General features: G+C 41.0%; 1 protein-coding gene across 2 annotated transcripts in view; it reads right to left on the bottom strand.

Moving 5' to 3' along the window:
• apbb2 (amyloid beta precursor protein binding family B member 2) overlaps window positions 1–23,231 on the bottom strand; it is a 49,699-nt gene extending 26,468 nt beyond the window's left edge. Inside the window, exons 1-4 of one of the 2 annotated variants that reach the window (XM_022758493.1) lie at window positions 23,183–23,231; window positions 6,296–6,383; window positions 5,376–5,442; window positions 2,622–3,698 (exon numbers count right to left, since the gene is read on the bottom strand). In XM_022758493.1, the coding sequence (XP_022614214.1) occupies window positions 2,622–3,698; window positions 5,376–5,394 (1,096 nt within the window). In that variant the 5' untranslated portion in view covers window positions 5,395–5,442; window positions 6,296–6,383; window positions 23,183–23,231. Of the gene's footprint in view, window positions 1–2,621; window positions 3,699–5,375; window positions 5,443–6,295; window positions 6,384–23,182 lie in introns of those variants that run through there. The other variant, XM_022758490.1, reaches the window with a different exon arrangement.
• Between the last annotated feature and the right edge of the window lie 2,734 nt (window positions 23,232–25,965).

Raw genomic sequence — 25,965 nt, 5'->3', positions numbered from 1 at the left:
TGTGTTTTGCTCCTCTGTGTGAAAGCAGTGTCGTACTGGCCCTCTAACCCGCAACATCCACATAGGAATCTGACAGACACCTGGGAAAACAACATGGCTTTGTCAATATGAGAGAGAGGCAGACAGGACACAGCAGTATGGACAACTACGACCTAGCTCTCCATAAATCCAACATGAATGATGCTAGTGCCATGATTATCGACTCTTCAGCAAACCCTCTGAGGACAATACGTCTTAAACTAAAGACTACAGTACCACTAATGTCTACTTTTTGCCCCCCTTCTTCTGCTCACAGAATAAACACATAGACACTGATCTATTCAAAACATAAAGCCCTCCCATGAGAGAATTATCACTTTGAAATGACACTGCAGACAAGCCGAGATGAATTTCAAAACCAAGTGAGAGAAAATCATGGACCAAAGAACACATGGAAAGCAAATTCTCTTCTAATACTTGTAGAGAAATGAAATACACAGATGCTCACAGCCTTCAACTCGACAGTGAGTCATCAGAGAGCTGGGAGAGAGACATTATGGGAGAAATAAAGCAGCAAAAAGGCTCAGCAGCTCAGAGCAGATTGAGACAGGGGATGGTTTACAGCTGAGCTCATGTTAGAGGCTGGGGCTGTTGAACTAGATGAGATGGATGTGATTCATATGACTTACCAAAAAAATGCACCAGGCTGGGAGTTTTAAGGGCCCAATTAAAATGAAGATCTTTTACATAACGCTGACGAAGAAATACAATGACTTGGACAGACCTTCTGCAGAGGTTGGCAACAAGCGAGTATAAGTAAGTAAAGGCCCATGACAGAGGTGATGACTCGTAGAAATTTCTTAAATTAGGTTACAAAATTCACCTCTAATTCATGTTCCACTTTACTGTACGTACTGTGACATGAAACAGTAGAAACAATACAATTATCTTCATCCTCAATGTCATGTAATGACACTGATAAATAATTAGTATGTTAATAAGAAACAATATATTCAGTACTGGGAACCCAGACATTTAATTATTTAAACTTAAGGTATGTTTATATTTTGAGAAATGACAAAACAACAGATTAACTGTACAAGAACTATATTTTAAAATAAAGCTGAAATGATTTGTTGCTCAAAAGATTGGTTGATTACAGAAGAATAATCAGCAGCTTTTTTTTTTGTTTAACAATATTTTTTATGGCATTTGTGTTTTATTTGTATTGTGAGAGCAGAGACAGACAGGAAACTCAAGGGAGAGAGAGAGAGAGGGAATGACATGCAGCAAAGGGCCACAGGTCGGACTCGGACTCAGACTCAAACCCAGCCCTGCTGCGGTAAGGACTCAGCCGGGACATGGTATGCACTCTACCAGGTGAGCTACTGAGGTTCCCCCATCAGCAACTATTTCAACAATCAATTAATGTCATTTTCAACCAAACGTTCCTGGTTTTATGTGACAGTAAATTGAATATCTTTATATCAAAACAAACTATTTGAAGATATCACTTTGGGCTTTAGGAAGTTGTGATGGGTATTTTTTGCATTTTATAGATCAATCAATTGATTAAAAAAAATAATGATAATGAAAAGTTACAGCCCTATCTTATATATTATATATATATATATATATATACACACACATATACATATACATATACATATACATATACAAGTTGAGGTATTTGGACAGAGACCACAGAGACCACATGCTCATTATGATACACTGGGAAAAACATCATACAAATGGTCTTAAAAAGAAAGAATCTCTGTCAGTCTGCACCAACAGACCTATGGATTGAAATGGGATAAACCACAGCTACAGGTACATATGAAAATATGCCGTAACAATTTTCACTCAATTTTTTTTTGGCATGATTATCAACTGCTCCCATTTCATTTACTATCCACAGAGCACAAATGTTAATATGCTCAAAAAAGAATAATAGATAAATAAGGGTAGGAAGGGACAGTACAGAAGATTATAGGAAACTAAAGTGGCTCCTGTCTAGAGTATCAGCTCTGGTGAAGAGATCAAAGATGCAAAGATAATGGCAGCTAGAGATTTTGTATCAACTCATCAATAGCCTGAAAGCCCTTTCCACACACACACACACACACACACACACACACACCACACATACACACACACACACACACACACACACACACACCACACATACACACACACACACACACACACACACACACACACACACACACACACACACACACACACACACACACACACAGAGGACACAGCTTGAAACTGGACGCAGCTGAACTAGCTTGCTAACCACCCATGAGGTTACAAGGGCATTTCCTGTCCCAGACTCTGGGACTCTGGGAGATTTACTGGAGGCTGGAGTGATTGTTATTCTGTTCCAGCTATGTCTGAGTTCAGCTTATGCACGCACACACATGCATGAACACTGGCTCACCCTAAATGGAAACATGTCATCAGCAGAGAGGACAGTAAAACCACTACGTAGCACACAGGAGAATTAAAGAAAAAAAAAAAAAAACACACTGGAGTAGCTGACATACACTCACATGAAACCTGTGGCAAATATCAGTAAATGACTTAAACTTTACAATAAGCTATTTGCAGTATGTTTTGCGTGTGCATTTGTGTACCTGTCTCCTCTGGGGAGTTGCTCTCCTGGGACAGGGTGGTCCAACTCAGCTCTTCATCACTTGGGTTCAGATTCTGGATGCGGTTCAAAGCACAGTCTGTCTTTGCGCCGGTCCTTCTGTCCTTCTTCGTCTCTGGAGAGGAGGAGGAAGAGGAGGAGCAGGAGGCCACAGAGAGCAGGGGCGTGTCCTCTGGACTGGCTTGCCGTGGTTGGGAGGGAGGAGGAGGTACAGAAGAGTCCTTGCTTGTTTTGAGGAGCTTGATGTTGGAGTGGAGGTCAGAGATGAGTTCCACGCCTGCAGAAACTTTGTGGTTCTTCATGGGAGACTCACTTTTTATCATCAGTAAAGGCTTCTTCTCCTCGTCTTCCTGCTCCCCCTCCACCACCTCTTCTCCATCTTCCTCAATCTTCATCTTTGACATTATTTCCTTTTCAGACAGAATGCTGATGTCATCACTCTCCTCTGCCTCAATGTTCAAGTCAAAGCCCAAGTCTGTTGTTGTGTTGCCGTTCAGTTTGAGCTCCACAGCCGTGTTAATGTTGCAGTCCATGTCTGATTCAGTTTTCTGCTCAGGCTCTGCGTCAGTGTTGGCGTCTGCGGGCAGGTCGACATCTAACTTAATTACATCATCCTCTCGGTCATTATTGGTGAGAGTGTGACTGTCGTGCTCCTCTGATGTGTTGACATTGAGGTCATCTGCTATAGTCTCTGAATTACATTCCAGATCTATCGAGTCAGGGCCGGTCGTGTTTTTGTTGTGGTCCTGACCAGCTTTACGAAGCTGATTGACCCCATTCTTGGCTAGTTTGGGATTGTTGGGGGTTGAAGACTGTGAAGGGGATGATGATGGTGATGGTGAAGATGGCACTGCTTCTCCAAGGCCCATTGCAGCCTGGATACTGGTAAGTGCATACTTTTTGCGACACTTGGGAGGCGTGGCGGAGCCCTGTTTGATGACATCGCTGCTGAGCAGCTGATTGTGTGAGGAGCGAAGGCTAAGTGAGGTGGGAGGCGTGGCAGCAGGGCCATTACGATTGGTCACATCTACTGACATCATCGTGGCACAAGATGGATCACCTGAAAGAGGAAGAGAGGGAGACCAGACTGAATACATTTAAATTGACATATGTTAACATGCACACAATACAAGGCAGGATTTAACTTTCAGAAAGCGTGTCCCATTCTATACACAACTATACAACTATTATTATACTAATGGATTTTAATCTAATCTTTCTCTTCCTCCTCTCTTTCTGATCATCTCTTTGAGCTGCATCAGTGTCTTTAGTGGCTCTAGCTTCTCTCTTGCCTCCATGCTCTATTCTTTCCCTGAACTCTGACTCCTCCGTTTCACCTCTTTCCACTTAACTAACAACTTAGTTAAAAATAAAATTGCCTGTAATGAGCATCAGATAGGTGAGGTTTGTGTTACTCAGTGAATTTATGTATTTAATTTTAATCCCGTTGTAAGCTGGATCCAAATTCACATCAAAGTCTTTGCTGATTGCCTCAGAGTTTCTTTTCAAGGCTGCTGTATCAGAAAAGCCATCTGAGTGGTAACATAAAAGTTGATGTTTTGTAACATCGGCTGGTAAAAGGTGCAGCACTGTACATTTGTTACATTGCTCATTTCACTGTTGTTTAGTTCAAGCCATGGATAGGATTCTGTTTCAGTAAGCCTGAAACTTGGACTGCTGCTTCACCTTAGTAATGTTACTGTAACCTGTCTGAGGATCCTGAGGATTAACGTTGTTAACTTGACATCACTAACACTGCTGTTAGCACTAGTCCTTTTGGTTTCCAGTGTCTGTTTCTAAGGATGTTCCACTTCAGATGATGTACATTTACGTTATAGCCAGTGGTCCATGTTTGCAGGCGTTCCAGTTCATCAATGTGAGTCGTCTCATATTCAGCACTGGTGCTATCATTGCCTGAACATTATTAGACATCGCTGTTAATTTGTGCTGGAATTTCCCACATTATAAGTGTTTCATTTGCGAGAAACAATGAAATTATGTGCAACACACACAATCCCTCACTGGAATTCAAGCACTGATCAGACAACAGAAATGTAATTAATCATTCCAAAGCCTTAATCAGACAGAGGTCACCTCAAGTCTACTGAATGCATTAAAATCCCCTCAAAAGATAAGTCTGGTGATATTCTGTATATTCTGTGATATTCTTCAACAAATAACATGAAAATGACACATTAATTGATCCTACTAGGAAGTTATTGCCTGTGTATCCAAAGCATGATATAGTATATAGCAGTGTTCTTTTGTGCAATGTAAACGCAGATGCAGAAGGTGAGACATTTCTGTATAACAGTGAACATGAAGGTTTTTTTTGTGTTGATTTCACACTTTTCCAGTGCTGTAAATACTTGGTAGAGCACCTAATCTGTGCCTGAAAATAGTCGCCAACAAATGCATTACATCTGAGTAATGTTTGCTAAAAACTACAGTGCCCAACTGTTGTAGGAAAGCCACAGACAGGGAAGGGAAGCTAGAACAGATCGAGAGAGGCTCTAACACATGGTTGGTTTTGTCACTATTATTTGTTTATGATAAAAAATAGAGGATATTGCCAGGTTTATCTTTAACATTCTTGTCACTGTGGATTGCAGACTTACAAAACTACTAGCTAGGAGGACAGGGCATGAAGAGCATGAAGAGGTGTGAGCATAGAGGTTGTCATTACAACTAAACACTGAACACAAGCACAGCGTGTGTGTGTGTGTGTATTTTGTACCTGACAGGAGGTCAGTCATAGACTGGCGCTGGTCACAGTTCAGGGTTCAGTAGACTCAGCTGCAGATCTGAAAACCACAGAGGTAAAAAAAAAGTAAAAGAATGATCAGAAGAAAAATGCAAAGAATCCTGAGTTCTTCTTGGGTTGCCCTCGGAGACCACATTCATCCATGTGGAACCCAACTACAGCTGGTTTCTATGGAGACAACAAGGGGACTCCAAACACCATAGAAATAAAAATGATAGAACATACACTGTGAATCAAAAATTAAGGAAGAATCAAGGAAGCAATCAATCACTTCATACGCCATCACCCAGACACTATCGGAGCGGAGCAGAACAAACAACTCCAGCAGTAACAAACGGGACAGGACAAACACTGCAGCCCAGAAATGATTCCTTTGTATTGTTAGCTGCCTACACAGAATGTAAGCAATCAGCCCCTTCCAACAAGTACATTTTGAACAGGCACCACACAAGTCATACATAATGTTAGGAGGCTGCTGGATATCAAGATGTTAACAGATGTAAACACTGATGTTAACAGACACAACATTTTTTATCAGCGTCTTCCCTGTTCCACAACAAAGTTAGTACCTAACAGATAGAGACACCATGGCACGCTGAAGGGTGTTGCTTACCTGGATATGATATTAAGTTTTGTAAGTTTTAAATTCACCCAAACAACAGAAATTGTTGCAAGGAAAACCCTGCTTTAGTTCTTTCAATGTAAATACCATCCCTTTAACATGACTCAATCTTATCTTGTATTTATAGCAAAGCTTGTAAATTGTGAAAGCAGAACCAGACCTATATTTTCAATGATGACAGGAAGAACAAAAATTTTGAAAAAAAGCTTGGAGGGTTTACAAGAGTCTATTTTTATGTTAAAAACATGTCGACTTTACAGTTGCTACTTACCAGAGAACTACAGATGAGTGCATCCATACTGGTAGTCAGTGGTTCTCTCTTCATCCAATCAGGAGGGCTTTACTGAAGCAGCAGCGTCCTGAGGGAGAGACAAACATAAAGTAGGATTAATGAGATGGAGGGAGAGGGAGGGGTGATCAGAGAGGGAAAGAGGACTGCAGGACACCAGAGGGACAAATAATAAAGACACATCAATTATTCACAACCTTGATCAAACATTAATACACAAGGTACGTGTGTTTGTGGGAGGGAGGGAGAGTGAGAGAGTGAGAGAGAGAGAGAGAGAGAGAGAGAGAGAGAGAGAGAGAGAACATAAGGCTCATTTTGTATAGAGCTCATATTTCTTTCTTTGGTGCAGTCTTGCCAACTCTTCACTGACTGGAACCATCATAAACTTAATGCCACAGGAGACTTGTAAACTCCCCCTGCTCTGCTTTCCAACACACACACAAACACACGCACATTACTGCATAATGCAGTCAAGACTTGTGGACAGTTCTCACCAACATGCAACCTCTATGAGAAGTGGAGAGAAAGAAAATAAGCATAGTCAGATTGGACCATAAAGTCCCACTTATCCCTGGCAGAGAGACTGGAAAAAACACCTGGAATGATTTGGGGGAATAAAACTGTAGGAACAGAAAGAAATGTTATCCCCATCACATGGATCTTTTAGCTCAACAGCCGACACTGGCCCTTGCGAAGAGTTAACTCCAAATTATTGGTAATTCTTCAACCTCCTTCAACGTGACCATCTCAAATCAGACAATGCCCTGCAACAAGTATCAGCTGCAGGGATGAAGTCAAAAGTGTGCTGACGGTTGCAAGGACATTCTGACATTTTTTAAATCCATGATGATCAGCAATAAACTGTCATCAGGGTTTGATAATCAGGCAAATCTTCAAATGGTAATAATAGCCAGTGGGTTTTCAAAGTTATTGGCCCAGATAGTGTAACTGGCTGATCAGTGCAATGTTTTAAAGGCAACCATTTGGAGATTTTTTTTCTTTCTTAAAGCTCACTTTACCCTACACTAATTCTTCTCATTTGTCTGCATAATGACAAAATACACTGCAGATTTCCTCCTCAACTGCCAACATAAGGACTAAACCCCAACTACTTTTGCTGGCAAGGCTCCTTTTTTCCCTCTGCTTTTTCTTTAGTGACTCTATCTTAAGCCTTGAACACATTTTTGAAGTCTTGAATGACGATGAATAGACTGATCAGCACACACATAGCAACTGCAGATTGTCAGGGATATCTTGTACTTATGCACTTGTACACATATAGCAGCTGTCTTTGACAAACACATTTTTTCACATTATTCTGAGCATACATGGAGGCCACAAAGCTTGCAGCAGCAGCAGTTGCGAAGTGTGTTGTGATTTGTATGACAAAGGAAAGACAAGAAAGTAAATGCAGCCATAGATTGAGAAAGGCGTTCTAGTCAGTGGACAGTATCCTCTGCACAGAGGGAACCATTTTAGTACTGAATCTATCGGGAGCACTTTGTGAGCTGTTGTTTTCCTGAGTGTCTGAAGGAGAGTTAGTGATTTGCAGTTTGTCACCTTCAATAAATAAGACTGTAATTAGCCTAGCTCAATATTTCTGGCATTTTGCATGCTCAATGACAAAGTGGGATGCTCTTGAATGAACAAGTTAATCAGTCTGTCACATTATTTCATATCTACACTGAGCAGTGGTCCTTTTCGATCACTGGCAGGGCTGGCCACTTAAAGTCAATATTATGAGGCCAGGAAGTTGAAGATTACATTTTCTTTTAAGCCCCGGGCAAATGGAAACATCAGGCCATGTATCTACCTTGTAGTGAAGATGTGGGCATTTAGAAATAACATTCAAAGGAATAAAAGAAACACTAAAATGCAAGTTTTTCTTCCCAACTTCCAAAAACGTACAAAAGGTACAATAAATATAAATAAACAATGAATCTCCAGGATTACATAACTTTCACATTTTCACAAAGGTTTATGTAAGTCGCAGTTATGAATAGCACATACTTCTATAAATACTGAATCATTTGACTCGAGCTGGTAAATGTGTAAAAATACTGAGGAACAGTTGATCTGCCACAATACAGTGAACCAGTCCTGTACTGAGCCAATTGTGTTTACTGACATAACAGAAGACAAACAACATCTGGTTTGTCTAAAAACACTAGGTGTTACACAGTGGTAAAAAAAAGTAAACCATCTGAAGCAGCTGTATACTTTGAACCTCAGACCGGCTGTACGTATTGTAATGTCTTCTCTTATGGTTTAAAACCCCACAGAGCTCAAGTTTTTATACTTGCTATGGATAAAAATCAGAAAATAGCAATAAAAATGTTGCATTCTGGGATTAAAATTAAACAGCATGTTCGGTTCCTTGAATCCTGCTGCAACAAGTCTACATACCAGGGAATGTGTAAGTATTTGTATGGAGGGGTGTCTACACTAAAAATGTATGAATCATTTCCCATGAAAAATTACTGCTGATCTGGTTTTACAGGTAATAGAGGTTGTATTCAGTATTACTACAAGAGTCACTGTGATTCGTCCTCACTGTTGCACAATGGGACAGTATCATTTTTTGTTTTTGCTCTACACTCCAACAGACTGGATGTATCATGAAACTGTAACTATGAGGTTTAGATGCGTTTAGTTGTGTCAGAGGGTGTTCACATTCATACGAAATGAACAGTATATGCAATTGTAGCACTAACCCTAACACTAACCCTAACCCATATAGACAATACCTCTATAATCCAACAACATACAGATAAAGTTGATCAGACCAGAAAATAAAATGTCCCTGACTGGTCAAGTCAGTCACTCAACAGCTCTTTTACTTGCTGACAAAAACCAAGCTGAAAGCATCGACATATTTTTAAGTATTTCAAAAGTCAATGCAGCAGAACCATGGGTATTGTCTTTTTATTCCATATATTATTCCTCTTTTCACCCACAATGCAATTTGATCACAAGCAATTAATGTAGCCTCAAGCCACTAGCCAGAGATTAGGAGCGGGCTACAGAGGGTCTGGGAAGATCACTTCTTTCAAACTCCACACCACCACATTACTTTCACTTTCAAATTTGTGGTCTTCAGACCCAGCTGATGCTCTGTTGGTTTAATCAGATTTAACACAGCACCCTCTGAAGCTACAAAACTCAAAAACAACTTTTTTTCACATATGCACTAGTCCTCCCTAAGACCTGGAAACACAATTTGATGCATAAAATCATTGGAGTTCCTCTTTAGAGTTACTACTTTAACCTCATAGTGATTGTTTCATTGCACGCTGGAGTAGAGCCAAAACAACAAAAAAGTGTTACCGTCCAAACACTAACTACAGACTGCACTGAAGCTGCCATATCATTTCTTTCGCCTACAGACAGATGTAAAACACAAAATGTAAAGTTTCCACACTTGGGTGGAGCTACAGCACAGCAGCAGCACAGCAAGTACACGCTAAAAGTGTAACTTTCAATCCCAACTACATCTGGATACGGCTTCAAATTGGGTGCAATGATAGTGATAGCAGTGGCTGTTCTGGATCGGGCCTCAGCGCCCACGAAGGGTTCGCTGCAGTCCTCTGCTGTGGATGAGGGGGTCTACGCATAATTACAGGGCTCCTCTGTGGGCAGGGCAGCATTGGCACTGACACACAGAGAGACAAACACTCGTTCAGAAACACACACATGAACAGTAAAATGAGGGTGAACCTTCTACATGGACTCCCTTGTAAACAGTTAAATGCACACACAATACACACATACACACACACACACACACACACACACACACACACACACACATTGGGAGGGTAAGTAATAAGATCTAGGATGTGTCACAGCATGACAGTGACCTTTGACTTCTGACCCACTGGCTAACTCGTGGAGTTTGTGCTGCTGCATGAGTGTGTTTTTAGTGTGTGTGCACAAGTGTCATACGTATGTTGGGGGGTCTTGTTCCAGAGAGAATGAAGGAAGCAGCTGCAAATGGTCCACCTCTCTCTCCGTTTCTTTTTACGTGCGCTGTGTGTAACCACTGGCGTATACCAGACACTGGTCTGAGCGAGCCAGAGACAGATTGCTTTTAAATTCGTATGCCAAGTGGATGCCTGCCAACAGTTTGATAGGTCTCTCATCCCTCCTTCCTGCCCATCCCTCTCAAGGTTTCTCGCCATTCCAGTTCCTCTGCTAATCCCACTTGACTTTTACCTCTTTCCTTTATCCCGTTTTCTTGCCCATTTCCTCTCCTCTCCTCCTCTTCTTCTCCTGGCTTCCACCACATTCATCTTCTAGCTCTCGCCCCCTTCCGCTCCCTCTTTTCTTTTGTCTACAAGAGAATTGCTGTCTTTTCTCATTAAAAGTGAAGAAGGTCTGTAAACTCTCATAAAACCACCCTTTTCTCTCTACAACCCTGATTTATAGCCACTCTTCCCCTCCTCTTCTCTTCTCCCCCTCTGCTCGTGAGAAACCCCATCTGTTACCAAAAAAGACTTGACAAGAAAGCAAAACTGTCGCAGCTAGAGGCCCGGTCATCGAAAAACAAAATGGATAGATTCATGTCAACAAAGCAAAGCATGCAGAATAGAAAACACAACTGGGTGTTTTTCTAACTTTTGGATTAGGACGTGAACTTGTAAGACAGCTGCACAATACCAGGCAAGCTTCCCAGATCTTTCTTGGCTTTATTTTGATTGGCTGAAGAGTAGGCAGGGCCCCCTACATTTAGCTGCAAACTTCTTCCACTACAAGGCTGGGAAGTTAGCACCACTGCTAACCAAAGACATATATTACCATTGCTGGATAGCTCTTCACATTCCAACCACTATGTCAAACTTAATCTTTTCAAATCTATAGCCTACTATATAAAATATAGTGATGCACTTTTGAGAGGCAGTGACTTTTTTTTTTTTAATATTCAGCTGCTAGACTCCTCTTTGTCCATCTCTAAATGGCTTAGAACCAGCCTGCATTACAGACTCCCTGTTGTTTTATGTGCCTTTATGCTCACTCTGATCCTCAACTGTGGATTTTTTTTAGATGATCAGAACTACAATTATAAGAAAAGTGGCGACGCAGCATTTTAAATTATGCTTTCAAGCTCTGGGAAAAAATCTAAAAAGCGAGTCTATTTTACTTTCAATTAGTTGAGCAACTGGTTCTGTATCCCTTTATTACAATCTTCTTATTGTCTAATAAAAATAACTGATGTAATTGTGTACATAGCTTTGCACAACCATTTTTTTTTTTTCTGTTTTTCTTTTTTCCTTTTTGTAATGCACTGTGAGCCACATTCATACAGAGGTTCTTATATAGGGTATGTTTATTAAGGTTATTTTTAGTAATCTAATATGAAGAGTATGCCATAGCTAAATATTTTACAGCTACAAGCAAATTCATGATGAATGAAAGCTGCTATAGTCAGTGGAATAACACACCCAAAAAAAGACATCAATCAGCCCTACGCTGAGCTAACAGACGGATGATGACTAGACCAGTCTGGTGCTATATTTTCTGGGCTCCCAGCTCAGTGTGTGTGTGTGTGTGTGTGTGTCCACTAAAAGAAGGAGCAAGCAGGGAAGAAAACAATAGCCATCTACAAAATCTGGTTCCATCCCAAATAACACTGGAAGGGTAGAAGAGCAAGGAGGTGTGTGTGTGTGTGTGTGTGTGTGTGTGTGTGTGTGTGTGTGTGTGTGTGTGTGTGTGTGTGCATCCTTGTATTGTCAATAGAGGGAAATAACAGAGACAAAGTAACACTTTGACTGAAACTGCAGCCAAAACAAACAACCTTGTGTACAGACAAACGAACACACTCTCTCTTGCACACACATACACACTATAGCTCTGTGGTTTGAGCATGCTCCCACGGCCATACATCGTCCTTACAGCAGCGGTGTACAGTAAGTGTGAAGGACAGACAGAAATAGCTCCACTATAATTTCACTTCAGAGTTTAAACACTGCAAGACTGACAGAGTCTCCCTGTTTGTGTGTGTGAATTTATGAATGTCTCAATGTACTGTATACATACAGCTAACGTATCATTTTCCACTGGCGTGGACAGGAAACTGCTAGAAGAAAAGAAAAAGAAAGGAAAACAAGTAAGGAATTTTCAGGGTGTGCCAAAGAATCTCAGGCATGTCTCTTTTTTGGGTGGGTGGGTCAGGGTGGCTGGGGGGCAAAAAAAAAATCCTCTAATTGGTCAACAAAAGGAGAAGACAAAACACAGATACACACACACAAACACCCCTCGGGAATAAAGATAAATGATGACCATTTGTGAGTACATGTGTGTACATGTACCATTCACTGACCCTGAGCAAACTGAAACTGCAACAAAGGGAGCATATATAACTGAATGAAAATGTTTCACCGATGAGAGAGAATACAACAATAAGGTCACTAATTCACCTGCAACCGTCAACACTTCCTTGACTGTGAAACAGGATGTTACAGAGTAAAAGGCAGAGCAGCTGGGGCACACAATGATTATTCCTAACGAATTAACTCCAGCGAACTTGGTGAAAATACTACTAGAGGTGAAAGGGGTTAAAGAGCTTTGTAACAGACTCAGAAATCTCACCCCACACACATTCACAGACTTTGAAATCCTGTGACGTGGAAAAGACACATGTCAGAAACAGAAGCCAAGAGATGATTTCCTGGATTTGGGAAACTTGGGAGCGAGTGTGCCGTTAACCCCTCCCCCAGTCCCAGATATCCCCCCTCTTTTCCTCCCTGCTTCACCCAGCCACTTTTTCCTGTGGGTGAGGGGAGGTTGAGGGAGGGGAGAAAAAGTACACCACGAACACATTGACACCAAGCAAAACACACTGAGAGGAGGGAAGTCCCATTTCAGACCTTAAAGCCCACTCCCTCTGTGGAACACACATGAGCCGGTCCTGCAGTCAGCGTGACTTCGCCACTTTGCCGTAATGAGACCACAGCTCTTTCCTGGACGCAACGTTGAAGTCAACGAGCAGTGCCAGGAGTAGAGTCAGAGAACAACAAGTAAAGCCACATCTGTATTTCAGTTTGTCATGTGCTGGTGGTTCCTGCTTTTTCTTATCTATAAATGCTTTTTTCTGTTTTCATAAATACTGATGTTTTGCTTCAGAACACCTCACCTACAATTATGAGAAACATATTAATTGCGACCTCCGTTCAATTACAGTACAGCTCAGTAAAGCCCTGAGAGTAGTCGTCCCACTTTAAACTCACAGCCCACACGAGTCTGTTTTTCCTATAAGTTTTTGATGCCTCTGATCATCATCTGTCACATGAGAAGACCAGATTTCCACACAGTCAGAGAAATAAAAAATGGGCATCCTAGTCATATTTCTATTATATAAAATCCTACCATCTCTGCTGCTTCAGACAGCGCTGCCTCCCAAAGAGTCAATCAAGCTGAATAAAAGTAAAGTTGTACCAGCATCTAGGTCAAATGTAGCTTGGCCAATTTTGCTAACACTGAACACTAGAGCTGAGAGCGTTCTCGGGATCTACTCACAGTCCAGTGTCCAGTGATGAGTCAAGTCATCGATGCTTAGGGGACAGCCCTAACTACTTCTTACAAAAAAGATGAATTTAGCTCAATAATATTCAAAAAGGATCAGATTAAAAAAAAAAAGTTATACTTACTTTCTGTTCCATAGCTGTCTACTTCTGAAAAACTGCTAGTATGTCATGTTGGCCAATGTTCTGACAACACCTAATGATACTATTATTAACCTTACAGTGCATTCAGACAGTTTTCAGACCCCTTCACTTTTCCTCACTTTGTTATGCTGCAGGCTTAGACTAAAATTGTTTGAATTCATTTTCTCCATCATAAAGCTACATTCATCTACTCCCTTTACTCAGTACTCAGCTGAAGCACCTTTGGCAGCGATTACAGCAGTCTTCTTGTGTATGACACGACAAGCTTTGTACACCTGGATTTGGGGATTTTCTGCCATTCTTCTCTGCAGATCCTCTCAAGCTCCGTCAGGGTGGATGGGACCGTCGGTGGACAGCCATTAAAAAGGCTCTCCAGAGATTTTCCATTGGGTTCAAGTCAGGGCTCTGGCCAGGCCCCTCAAGGACATTCACAGAGCTGCCCCTAAGCCAGTCCTGCACTGTCTTGGCTGAGTGCTCAGGGTCATTCTCCTGGAAAGTGAACCTTCAGCCCAGTATGAGATCCTGAGGGCTCTGGACCAGGTTTTGTGACCTGACCATGATGCTGCCACCACCAGGCTTCACTGTTAGAATGGTACTGGGCAGATGATGAGCGGTGCCCAGTTTCCTCCTGACATGGCGCTTAGAATTTAGGCTAAACAGCTCAATCTTGATTTCATCAGACGAGAGAATCTCGTTTCTCACAGTCTGAGAGTCCTTTAGGTGCTTTTTTGCAAACTCCAACTACCTTTCATGTGGAAGTTTCTCCCGTCTCCACACAGCATCTCTGGAGCTCAGCCACAGTGACCATCAGGTTCTTGGTCAAATAATAAGATGTGCTCCAAAGGTAAAAGTTCTAACTGCTGCTCCATATCGACCAGCTGTCAGTCGTCTGCACTTAATTACAAACGAGCTAGCTACTAGCTACGATGTGGTGCAATCACTTCGACTGTTAACCAGAGGGAGACTCACTGCCTCTTTCAACGGTATTAAGACTGCTCAAGGTGGTGATGTTCCTCACTTTGGTGGAGTGTCAAGAACCCAGACATTGCCATGCAAAGAGCACACTAACCAAACACAAGTCAAGAGTTTCATTTTGTACTTTGACCTATTCTTTGAATTAAGACCAACTGGTGACAAATTTGACAGAGGAATTTGTCATTTAAGCCAGAAAAATCAATGGTTATGTAACAAAACTCTCATCTCTTACAGCTTGGTGAGGCACTGTTAATAATGTATTTGAAAACAAATCGTAAATTCTTCACCCCAACACACACCACTTATCCTCTTAATGCACTGAATACCCAAACTACTCCTCAGTTTCAAGAGTGTGATCAGCATCTTAAATGCCGCATAGAGAAATAAATAAACTGTTAGCCATACTTTTGGATACGGTTATATTTTTACAATTACACTGCAAACAATCCATGGTGATTTTTAGTAGAGCTTTTGCTTTTCTTCTGCTTGACTGCAAGCATTAGAGCTCTCTTTTGTCTCTCTTTTTCAGTAGACATGGAGGCAAGCCATGTATATAAAAAGCCCTCTTCCTCTCTCATTGAAAACAAACAGACAGGTGGACAGACGTGCACATGCACAAAAGGCTTGTTAGATCCGAGGCAAGAGCAGTAGCAGTGGAGAGACTGCGTTTCCTATATATAGCTGAGATGTGACAGGACATCCGAGAGGACAGGGAAGTCTAGACACAAACGACACAACTCCTACTCAGAATGTGTGTATGTGTGTGTGTGTGTGTGTGTGAGTTCAACATGGCCTTGTTCTCTCACATTTCATTAGAAAGCCTGTGGCAAATTGCTCCACGATAATGTCACAAGACTGTATTGATATCACAGCCTAGTCTGATCTGATTGCCTGAAAGTTTTGTTGTAATTAGCCAAAAACAACATGTCAAATAGGTGAATAGAGGTAAGAAGAGACTCTCAGAAAATGAGAAGGGAGCAGGGAAAGGGTACCGGCATAAGAACAAGAGATGTCAGGAGAGAAAACGGATCAGAGAGAGAGTGACTCATCAGAAAAGGAATGTCCCATCTCTGCCAAAGGAACCACAGACACCACTGCAATGAACGCTCCCTCTCCAATACTTTAAATCATCCCCTCCCTCACTTGTCGTCTCTTCCTCTTACACAATGGCTGCCTCTTTCTCCCTCAGTCCCTCTCCCTTCCTACCAATGGAAGTTATCATTGTTGTTTCCCAAAATTAAATTAGACATTGGTTTTGGATAGGGATGACACAGCTAGATGACCACGGCTGGTGGACCAGCACTGCGCCGCCACCATTTGGAGCAAACACACACAGGACCAAGACCGCCTCTCCACTTGTTTTGCCAAGTCAGTGCAAAGCCAAGAGGCAAATTCCAGCACTGTGTGGTTTATCAAAGTTACACTGCTCAATTAATTTCAGTTCTAGCCTACAAAACCCTAATAAAACTCTTTATGTTATTGTGGTTTTATGAATCACAGTCAAAAATATTGAGACAAGGTTGTGAGTGCATCATATGCTTACCACAGATGTTAACTTATTATTACTCCCACCACAGGATATGATGCAAAAACAAGAAATGAATCTGGTCAGGAACTAATTCATCACAATGACTGCGATCATGATTCAACATTCCTATCACCTGTCATCCTGTGCATTCATCGCACAGGAATCTGTTTCTTATTGCTCACAGTCTCTGAGACCTGTGAAGGTTAATTGTTTCAACAGAAGGAGAAGTGAGGAAATTGTTAGCCTGCAAAAGCTATAGTGAGCATAGTGAGCAAGGCTTGTTCCAGGGTTTAATAGAGGAGGTGGGCCACCTCTCCTGAAAGAAAGACCACCTCTGCTAACACAAACAACTTAATGCACTTTGTAAAATACAACAATAACCTTTCAAGAAAAAGCAACAGAGTTGCCATTTCACACAGAAAATTTTATACATCATGAATGAGTCTATTGTTTAGGCTGTGATTTACTAACCAAATTGAAATTGCTTCCACATCTGTTGAACAATTTACTGGGGAAAACCATGGTCAGTTTTACCATGGCAGGAAAAGTTAACTCTGTGCTAGAACATATGTAGGGCTGCAATTAATTATTTTCATTGCCAATTCCTATGCCACTTATATTCTTTATTTATCTATTTATCATTTAATGTACAAAAAGTACAGTTGTTCCAATTCCGATACTAGTATTGGATATACCTCTGATACTGCCTATAAATACTGGAAATCACTGAGTACACAAGTCTATGCACTGATCTGATACCATGTAATGTATAGATAAACTTTATAGTTTCACACTCGGATAAAACTGCAGTTTACCAAAAAAACAATTCTTCTTCACCATACACCGAGCAGCTACTGACAACTGCTATTATGGAGCAGCAAAGAAGAGTTGATGTCTGGTAAATAGTGAAACATTAGCTGAGGCCACTAACAGGTAGACCGCGGTATGGGTCCAGACTCAGATGCTGTCCTATCCTGATCCGGATTTATAACATATAAGTGTGTGTTTCTAATTTAACCAGCACACATAATCACATAATGCAACTCAGCCAATCAAGTCAGTGAGTGAGATACACATGGTGAGACGAGACAGTCGCAGGAATAAGTCGGAGAGCCTCAGTATGACAGCTTGCAGTAGTAGGCAACAGTTTTAAATTCTTTTTCCATATGTTCTCATGTATGAAAAGACCCTAAATTAACACTGTGAGCTGTTGATTAGTATAAGCTAATTATTTAAACAGTCCATAAGCGATTGATCGCTGTGACTGTGATCAATATAAGCAGGTTCCAACATAAAAAAAAGAGACATTCCCTGGCATTCATGTTGTTCATAACAGCTCATAACATGAGCTAGGTGCTCACAGCATCAGTAGGTTACTGTCATTACTGTTCTGTCAAAATATAACGCTGACTTTTTAAATCAACATTCTCATACCATGAGTCTGTCACCTATCAGTCAATTTAAACTACTGCATGCGCAATGACTATATAGGAGGTGTGTGCATGTGTGTGTGTGTGTGGCTGCAGCCTCTGTTGTTTTCTGTTTCTTGCTGTGATATTGAATTTGGTATAGAGTATTGTGCCATTTCATTGGTATTTGTACAGACTACAAAAAGTCCTGGTCTAATGATGTCCCTAGAGGAAACTGAGATCAAACAAATATGTAAAAATGCATCTGAGCCTTTCTCACACACATATAACAACCATGTATGCATGTGCTGCCATTCAAATGTAAAAGCCATAAAGTGGAAGAAAGGCTGACCTGGCAGAAAGCACAACAGTTCCTGAGCTAAAATATATGCAGCAAAGCAAGCTGCAATCTACATTACTGCCAGGGTATAAACAATGTATTTCAAGAGACCATACTGGTATGTATCATATAAATTATTTGTCCCACCTCAACTAGACTGTAGAGCAAGGACTAATATTTCCATATCAAAATGATTTTTAGATTTGAAATGTTAATGCATCATGATTTTATTTAGGCTACAAAGGAACACCAAAGGTAGCAACAACAGTAACACAACCCAAATATAAACAGTGAATCCAAAGACAATTGTGAGTAATGAACTGAAAGACAACACAATGAGAGTCTAATATGTTCTGGCTTTAACTATTGTCCTGTATCAGTGGAATATATACAGATAAATTATACCTGTTAGATAACGATCCCTGACAGCATTACATTAATTGTGTGTGAGATGTTTTGAATAGCAATACTGAATTCTCTCTAGATATCAGTGTATTGTAAATATTTTACTTGGCATGGGTTTGGCCAGATTATTCCTTGTGCTTTAGAGTTGCCTGTTAAGAGATGAACATCTATTTACTGAAGTGTTCAGGACGGATGGAGGATAAGACAAGTGAAGTACAGACTACCAACTCTGAGTTAATCCTTGTTTTGAAACTGCAGTAGGCCAATTTACAGAGGCACCTTGGGCACTGGCCTTTGCAGCTTCTTTTATCATATTCTGGCTTTCATGTTGTGATGTTCATGATGTGTATGGGTTTGAAAGTCAGGAGTGTTAGAGAGCAGGATAGAGGCAGAAAGCCCTTATGCTGCTGAACTGGGAGTGATGGGGGTATACGCGTGAAAGTGCAGCAATGTGGAAACAACATCAGAAACAGAAACATATAAACAAAAGAGTGGGAAAGTACGTGTACATGTGCATCCAGTGTGCGAGCGTTAGCGTCAATCTGAGTGTGTGTGAGAGTTCCGTTAAATGTGGAAAACCTGTCTGCCCTCGCCTGATTTGCTTCCACAGGTAATTTGTAGGCAGAATAACATGCATACTGACAACCCAATCACAAGGCAGACTTGACAGCAAGAAGACAGCCGATCAGTGAGGGATGCCAGGAGCTGACACATTACACGGCAGCACATGCGCGTGTACACACGTACGTACGTGCGCGCGTGCGCACACACACACACACACACACACACACACACACAAAGAAATAAAGAAAACAAAGACACAAAGTAAAACTGAGCAAAAAGAAGATAGTAGGGAAGAAGCATGTGGGTGAAAAACTGTCGAAAGAGTGAGGCAGGCAGATAGACAGAGGGACAGATGGAAAGAGAGAAAGGGGGCCCTATCATTCAGTTTCACACCCTACAGGATGAACAGGGCCTCTGTGCTCCTTCTCTGTTCAAACACACCTCACGGCTGTCTGCTCCCTGCAACAACAATGCACAGATACACACACACACACACACACACACACACACACACACACACACACACACACACACACACACACACACACACACTGTAGCCTGGCTGACAGTGGGCACAATAACCCTATTGAGAGGCATCGATAGGGGGCTGAAAGAGAAAGTGAAGAGAATGAGATTGAGAAAAAGACTGACAACACACACATACAGCACCACACATAGACACACACACACAACATAATACACACAAATAAACTGCAGTGTGGTTATCTTGCCAACTTGACAGCCTGGGATGAATCTTGTCTCTGCTGTCCTTAATTCATCATTCATCTGTCCAATCTGGTCAGACTCTACACACACACACAAGTATGCACATGCCTGCACACACACACTTGTTTGGTCAAGGGCGGACCAGTGGTATTGTTTCACAGGGGAAGCAGGGTGATGATAACAGATCTCCATACTCTTTATCTGATTGCTCACACACAACACCCACACAGAAACAGGCACTCTGTCACACATGCGTGTACGCACATGCACACTTTCACCATGCGTTCTCATCAGCTGTTGTGCATGACCTCGACCACACACAGACTAACAGGTTGTGACTAACAGGTGCTGCAAGGCAAGAAAGTCCCAACACCACACGCACAGACACAGACAACATAATTACATCCAATCTACAGAGCACTTTAAGGCTACCTAAGATATCATATTTTTTGGAACATGCTCACAGCTTCGCAAAGGTGACAGCTTACATTACTGAATTGCTATTTCTGTCCATGCCCATGTGCAATGTGTACAGAATGTGCAAATGTACATGCGCCTTTATTTTGCATCTCCTAGAGGTGACAGAAGTTACCTAAGCAGAAAAGGGGCCATCTTGAGAGTGATGCACTTTCATAATACCAAACCTAAACAAACACACATACTCAAGCACTCAGCCCATAAATGTCCAGGTCACTTTTTCCATACTCAGCAACTCCTGATGTTGTATAGAAATGTTTCAGTGGAAGGGAGGGAGAGTAAATGAAGAGGGGAAAAGGTATGAAGTGAAAAGACGGAGCAGGAAAGAGCAGGGAGAGGGGAAATATATAAACCAACTTAACATCCCAAGAGCCCTAAGCAATTAGCAATGACATCATGTTCCTGCACACACAAACACACACACACACACACACACACACACACACACACACACACACACACACACACACACACACACACACTGCAGACCAGGGACAGGTCTGGATGAAGAGCAAGCCAGCAGGGCAAGGAGGCTGGGAGGATAGAGAAGGAGGGAGGCGAGGTAGAAAGGCAGGCAGTGACGGAGAGGGAGAGAGGATGACAGTGCACCATTTCTACTATGGTGGTACAGTCAGTGACACATTCATTTTTGCAGCTTGCACTAATTAACTCACCAAGCCAACACCGCAGCACAAACCTTATAAAACCACCACAACCACTGCCTAAAATAGTGAGCACTGGCTGTTTATCATAGAAGTATACACACTAAATAGTAAAACAGAAAACATGTCAATGAAAACATGACATTATCCCAGGTTTCATCCATTGTTTATGCTTTATGATAAGTATGCTTTATGAACTCACCTCCCAAAAGCACACACAAGGAAGCATCGGTGCAAATGTGACGCAAAAGAAATGCATGAGAGCCAGTGTCACCAGGAGGGAAAGGCAGGGAGGCAGGGAGGGAGAGAAACCTCAGTGGTGCTGTCCAAAAACAGAAGCCAGGTCCTTTGGTAATTCATGTTGTTGTCAACAACTTCAGGGTCCCTTCTGCCTCCACAGAAACACGTACAGTATACTACATGAACTGTCTCACAATTCTGACATTGTTACGATACAACAACAAATCCAATCCCTGTGAAAGTCAGCATTCGCCTGAAGTCAATGGTTTTGAAAGGAAAAGTCAATAATAATTCTTCCTCTACGTCTTTATGCACAAACCAAAACTATCTGAGCCATGTCTTTGCCCTCCCCACCTCCAAAATGATTAAACAGGAAATTAATTGACACCACTCTCTAGATTCTTTAACTTACAAAACGTAAACAAGCAATTAAGTGGCTCCATTGTTTGTATAAAACAAGCAAGCATATTATCTCACAGGCCTGGCAAAAACTACCAGAGGAAGGCTGGAAACGATTAGCTAGCTGTGTCCAGCCAGCACCATGCACCAATACAAGCCTCAACCTCATCCCCTTAGGGCCTGCATGGCCTATTGCCCCCAGACTATTCCATGTAATGTGCACAAGTCAAGAGAATACCATCCTTTATGCCTGTTTGTTTCACAATCAGCCTCTTTATTACTTAACTCATAGCTCAACAGAGAAACCAACATAGAACAAGGCAGAGGACACAGCCATGAGGCAGGAGCTGGAGCATCTCTGGACAGAAACCAAAGGATATGTTAAACTGACCTGTCAGGGTTCTAGTGCTGAAACAATTAGTCAATTCATCAATAGGTTAATTGGCAGAAAATGAATGAACAACTACTTTTGAAAGCAAATAATCATTTCAAGTCATATATCAAGCAAAAAAAGCCAATGTTTAAATACTGACTTGTTATAGTTTGAACAATCAATTAGACAAACAATAAACAGATTAGTATATCATAGAAATAATCAGTATTTTCAAGCCTATTTGGATCACACTAATTAATAAACCCTACCTGGTTACAAATCCTGGTGTCACCAATCTGTCCATTCTTGAAGAGTGGTCAGAAACAGCACAACTAAACTTCAGCTCACTGGTGGAGATGTAGTGGAAGGTCATCACCTTAACCGTTTAAAAATGTAGATATTATGCCATGAATTAACATAAAACCACAGTAAAAAGAACAAAACCGAGTAGTTTTTGAATATAAAGGTTTTGGGGCTTTTCTTTCTGTCTGGTGGTTGGTTAACTTTTGATGAATGGCCGACTGCTGGTCAGTTTACCAGCCACTTACCTGCTGATAGGCCCTCTCAACATGATGACAGCTCAAGTTTAAGAGTGGTGAGGTTTCAGAAATGTTATTTCACAGCTCGGTTGCATCTATTTTCAAGCGTTTTCGCTCTTAAATCCCCAACATAAGCAAGTCGAGTTAAAGTAGCTAACCTTAAAGCAAAGCGGTGGTCAACGGCTGGCGGCTCGCGACAACGTTCCCATAATAATGGCTGTTTTCATAAACAACCGCTGCATTCTCTGACAGTACGCGAGGACTCATTCACCGGCCATCACAGACACAACAAAATGTGACAATAAACTCAAAGAAACACACGCTGTTAATACCCCCCCTTCCTATCTGCCGCCGCAGCCTCCCAGTCTCCTCTCCCCCACCTCCCCGACTTGTTTGCAACACAGCGGGCCCCTCAGATGCCAAAGCAATGCGTCGCCCGTCAGAAGAATATGGAAAGTTACTCACGTTTCCAGTCATTTAAAGGCTGAGAGGGCAAACTGTAACGGCACCGCAACGACCACAACTCCCCGTATTCAAGCGAAAATTCTCGGCATACCACATCACTCACCTCCTCTCCAGTGTGTTCACGTCCTTCTCGCTGCGCTCCTGTCTTTTTTCTCCTCCCCTCCGTTTTCTCTCGGCTTGTTTCTTTTCTCCTCCCTCCCAGATGCCGCTGTTCTCCGACAGGGTGGACCAGGGGACGCTGCTCCGGAAGCAAACGCTTCTCTGATTTTTTTTTTCCCCCCTTTATTTTTATTTACTACTATATACTCTTGAAATGTTACCCTAATGTCATTACTTTGTCATATAGTGGTGCTGTGAATGTTGCAGCGAAAAAAGGTCATTTTTCTGAAGGACATTTGCGAACTTGAAAGTTTTCTATAGTCTACTTCGGTATGCTTTAAGTGTTTTTCCTCCAAGAAAATCAGCAAATTCAACGATGATGATTATTTTCATGAACTTACAAAATAGAAAAAAACAAACAGTATCTGTGCAAAACCTTGGACACCCTCCATAAGTCAGTACTTAGTACAGAGACAGTGCCCAGAGACAGAAAACATTAGCCTATTATTCCCAATGCGGACCAGTTATGTAGAAACAGATTATAGATGAATAGAAAAAATATAGAGCCCACAAGAAGCCGAAAAACAACAATAAACAATACTTCACCCTAGGTCAGTGTGTATAATATATTGATCCACTATTATATATAATCCACTTAATAATAATAATAATAGTACCTGACAACAAACAGTAGCTGAACAATACATGGCAGGAATTGGCACAAGTATTGTTTGGGGAAGTTTATTTCAGTGGGATAAACTGTGAAAGCTCAGCCATGATGAAAAGGAGAAAACAAAGTATTGGGCCTGAAGGAATCCGTATCTCCCTTGCATAAAGAGGTATCTGGAACCAACTTAAACTTTCTAAACATTATACTTTTGACATATAACCTCAGTATCAGTAGGTGGCATTGTGTGGAGTCCATGCAAATATGGTAAATATTCTTATTGAATATTCATTTGTCCTGCCCTGTCCTTGCTGAAAACATAGCTGATCAAATTATATGAGGTTGCAGTCCATGAAGATTTTTATAGTGAATAGTAGGCTATTTTGTTATTGGTTTTTCTGGAGTTGCATATTAGATAGGTGACTGGATTACCTTCAAGCAACTTTAAAGTCTGTGCAAAAGGATTTTCATAGCATTAACAAATCAACGAGGAGTAATTGGTGCCTGGAAGGTAGGAAAGTGATTAAATAAATTGTAAGCCATGCCTTTACTTTGAAAAAAAAATTGGCATCTTTGTATACATGATTTGTAGTTAATGGTCTGAAAGGGCAAAACTACAAAGTAATTACTGTTTAAATTTGTCCCATTTGGACTTGAGACAAAGAGGGCCATCTGGGCCTATACAAGGTAGTGCATTGAACAGCTACAGTGAGCTTTAAAGACACATCCAAGATTGCCTTGATTGAAATGTCTTAATAACTATTTGATGGACTGGCATGAAATATAGAACAGACATTTGTAGTCCTTGAATGAATCCTTATTACTATAGCTTTGACTTTTAATCTAGTGCCATCAGCAGGTGAAAACTTCTAAATTCATGACGGCTTACCTACAAAAATAATAATGACCGTATTTTCACAGCTGTACTTGCACTTATTGCTTACACGTGCTATGTATATAGGCTGATCTAGTTTTACATTACAGCCATACAGGGCTGATAAAATAGTAACTTTACTTGGTTTTGTTTCATTTCTGATAAGTGCCCACTGATAAGAATAAAGAGATTGCACTGTCATCAACATCCTGTTCTTTCAAAGAATATGAATTTTCCAATATTTTTATATACATTTTAAATCTAAAATAAATTTGGCAACATATACAATTTTCAACATACATAATACTGACGTAAATATCTCATGTTGTACAGCATGCTTGTACACATAAAGTATAAGCCAGTACAGTCTGATAGAATAATGACACCTGGTGGTTACACTGACTTACTGCCTTGTTTTTTTATCTTCTGGGTCTGTCATATGTAGAGGGGATGGCGTTCAAACTCTGGCCCATAAATTGGTTCGTATATATTAGTTCATGTTGTAGTGCAATACCTAAAACCATTGCACAAGTCAAAATTGGTAGGCCACATATTCTGACACTACTTTCAAGTTTGTCTTAAAACAATAGTCAGGTATTTATATAAACACTGAAACAGGTTTTGCTTGGAGGTCTTTTTGTCGTGACCTTCCGAAGTTTACTTCTTAATGCACTTTCACTGGAAGTGATGGGGTCAAAATCCATAGTCCTGGTTTTGTGCAAAAATGTATTCAGATGTTTATCTTAACCTGATATGAGGCTTCAGCAGTTTGAGTTAATCAAATCAGGTGGGCATCATCTAAAGTTACAGTCTCTTCAGTGTAGACTTCCTTTGTCAGCAGTGTTTTTCTGCTGAGCTACAGTAGGATAGTGACAAAAAACACGGAATTTTGGATTAAAAGGCTGTAACTCTTAAAGCTATCCACTTCATTTTTCCACTTCAGACCAATGACGCCTCTTATCAAATTCAGATACATTTTGAAATGTAAATTTGAAAATTAGAAAAGTAAGTGGACAATTAATAAAAAGAGGAAAGAGAGATTGGTCAGGGGACACAAAAAATAATTCTTCATAGTACAACAACACTTTCATGTAAAAAACATAGACCCATGGAATCTTGTTTTATGTGTGTATGATTTACCTGTAAAATTCAAAATGCATCACAAATCAAATTAATACAAATTTGGTCTTACAAATCATGTTGTGGCTTCTGTATTTGTGTTGTGGTTTTTGCATACGCGCTTTTG

This window comes from Seriola dumerili, unplaced genomic scaffold, assembly GCF_002260705.1.
Source record: "Seriola dumerili isolate Sdu_G_001 unplaced genomic scaffold, Sdu_1.0 BDQW01000301.1, whole genome shotgun sequence".
NCBI classification, from domain to species: domain Eukaryota; kingdom Metazoa; phylum Chordata; class Actinopteri; order Carangiformes; family Carangidae; genus Seriola; species Seriola dumerili.
This window is presented reverse-complemented; position numbering and strand designations above follow the sequence as displayed.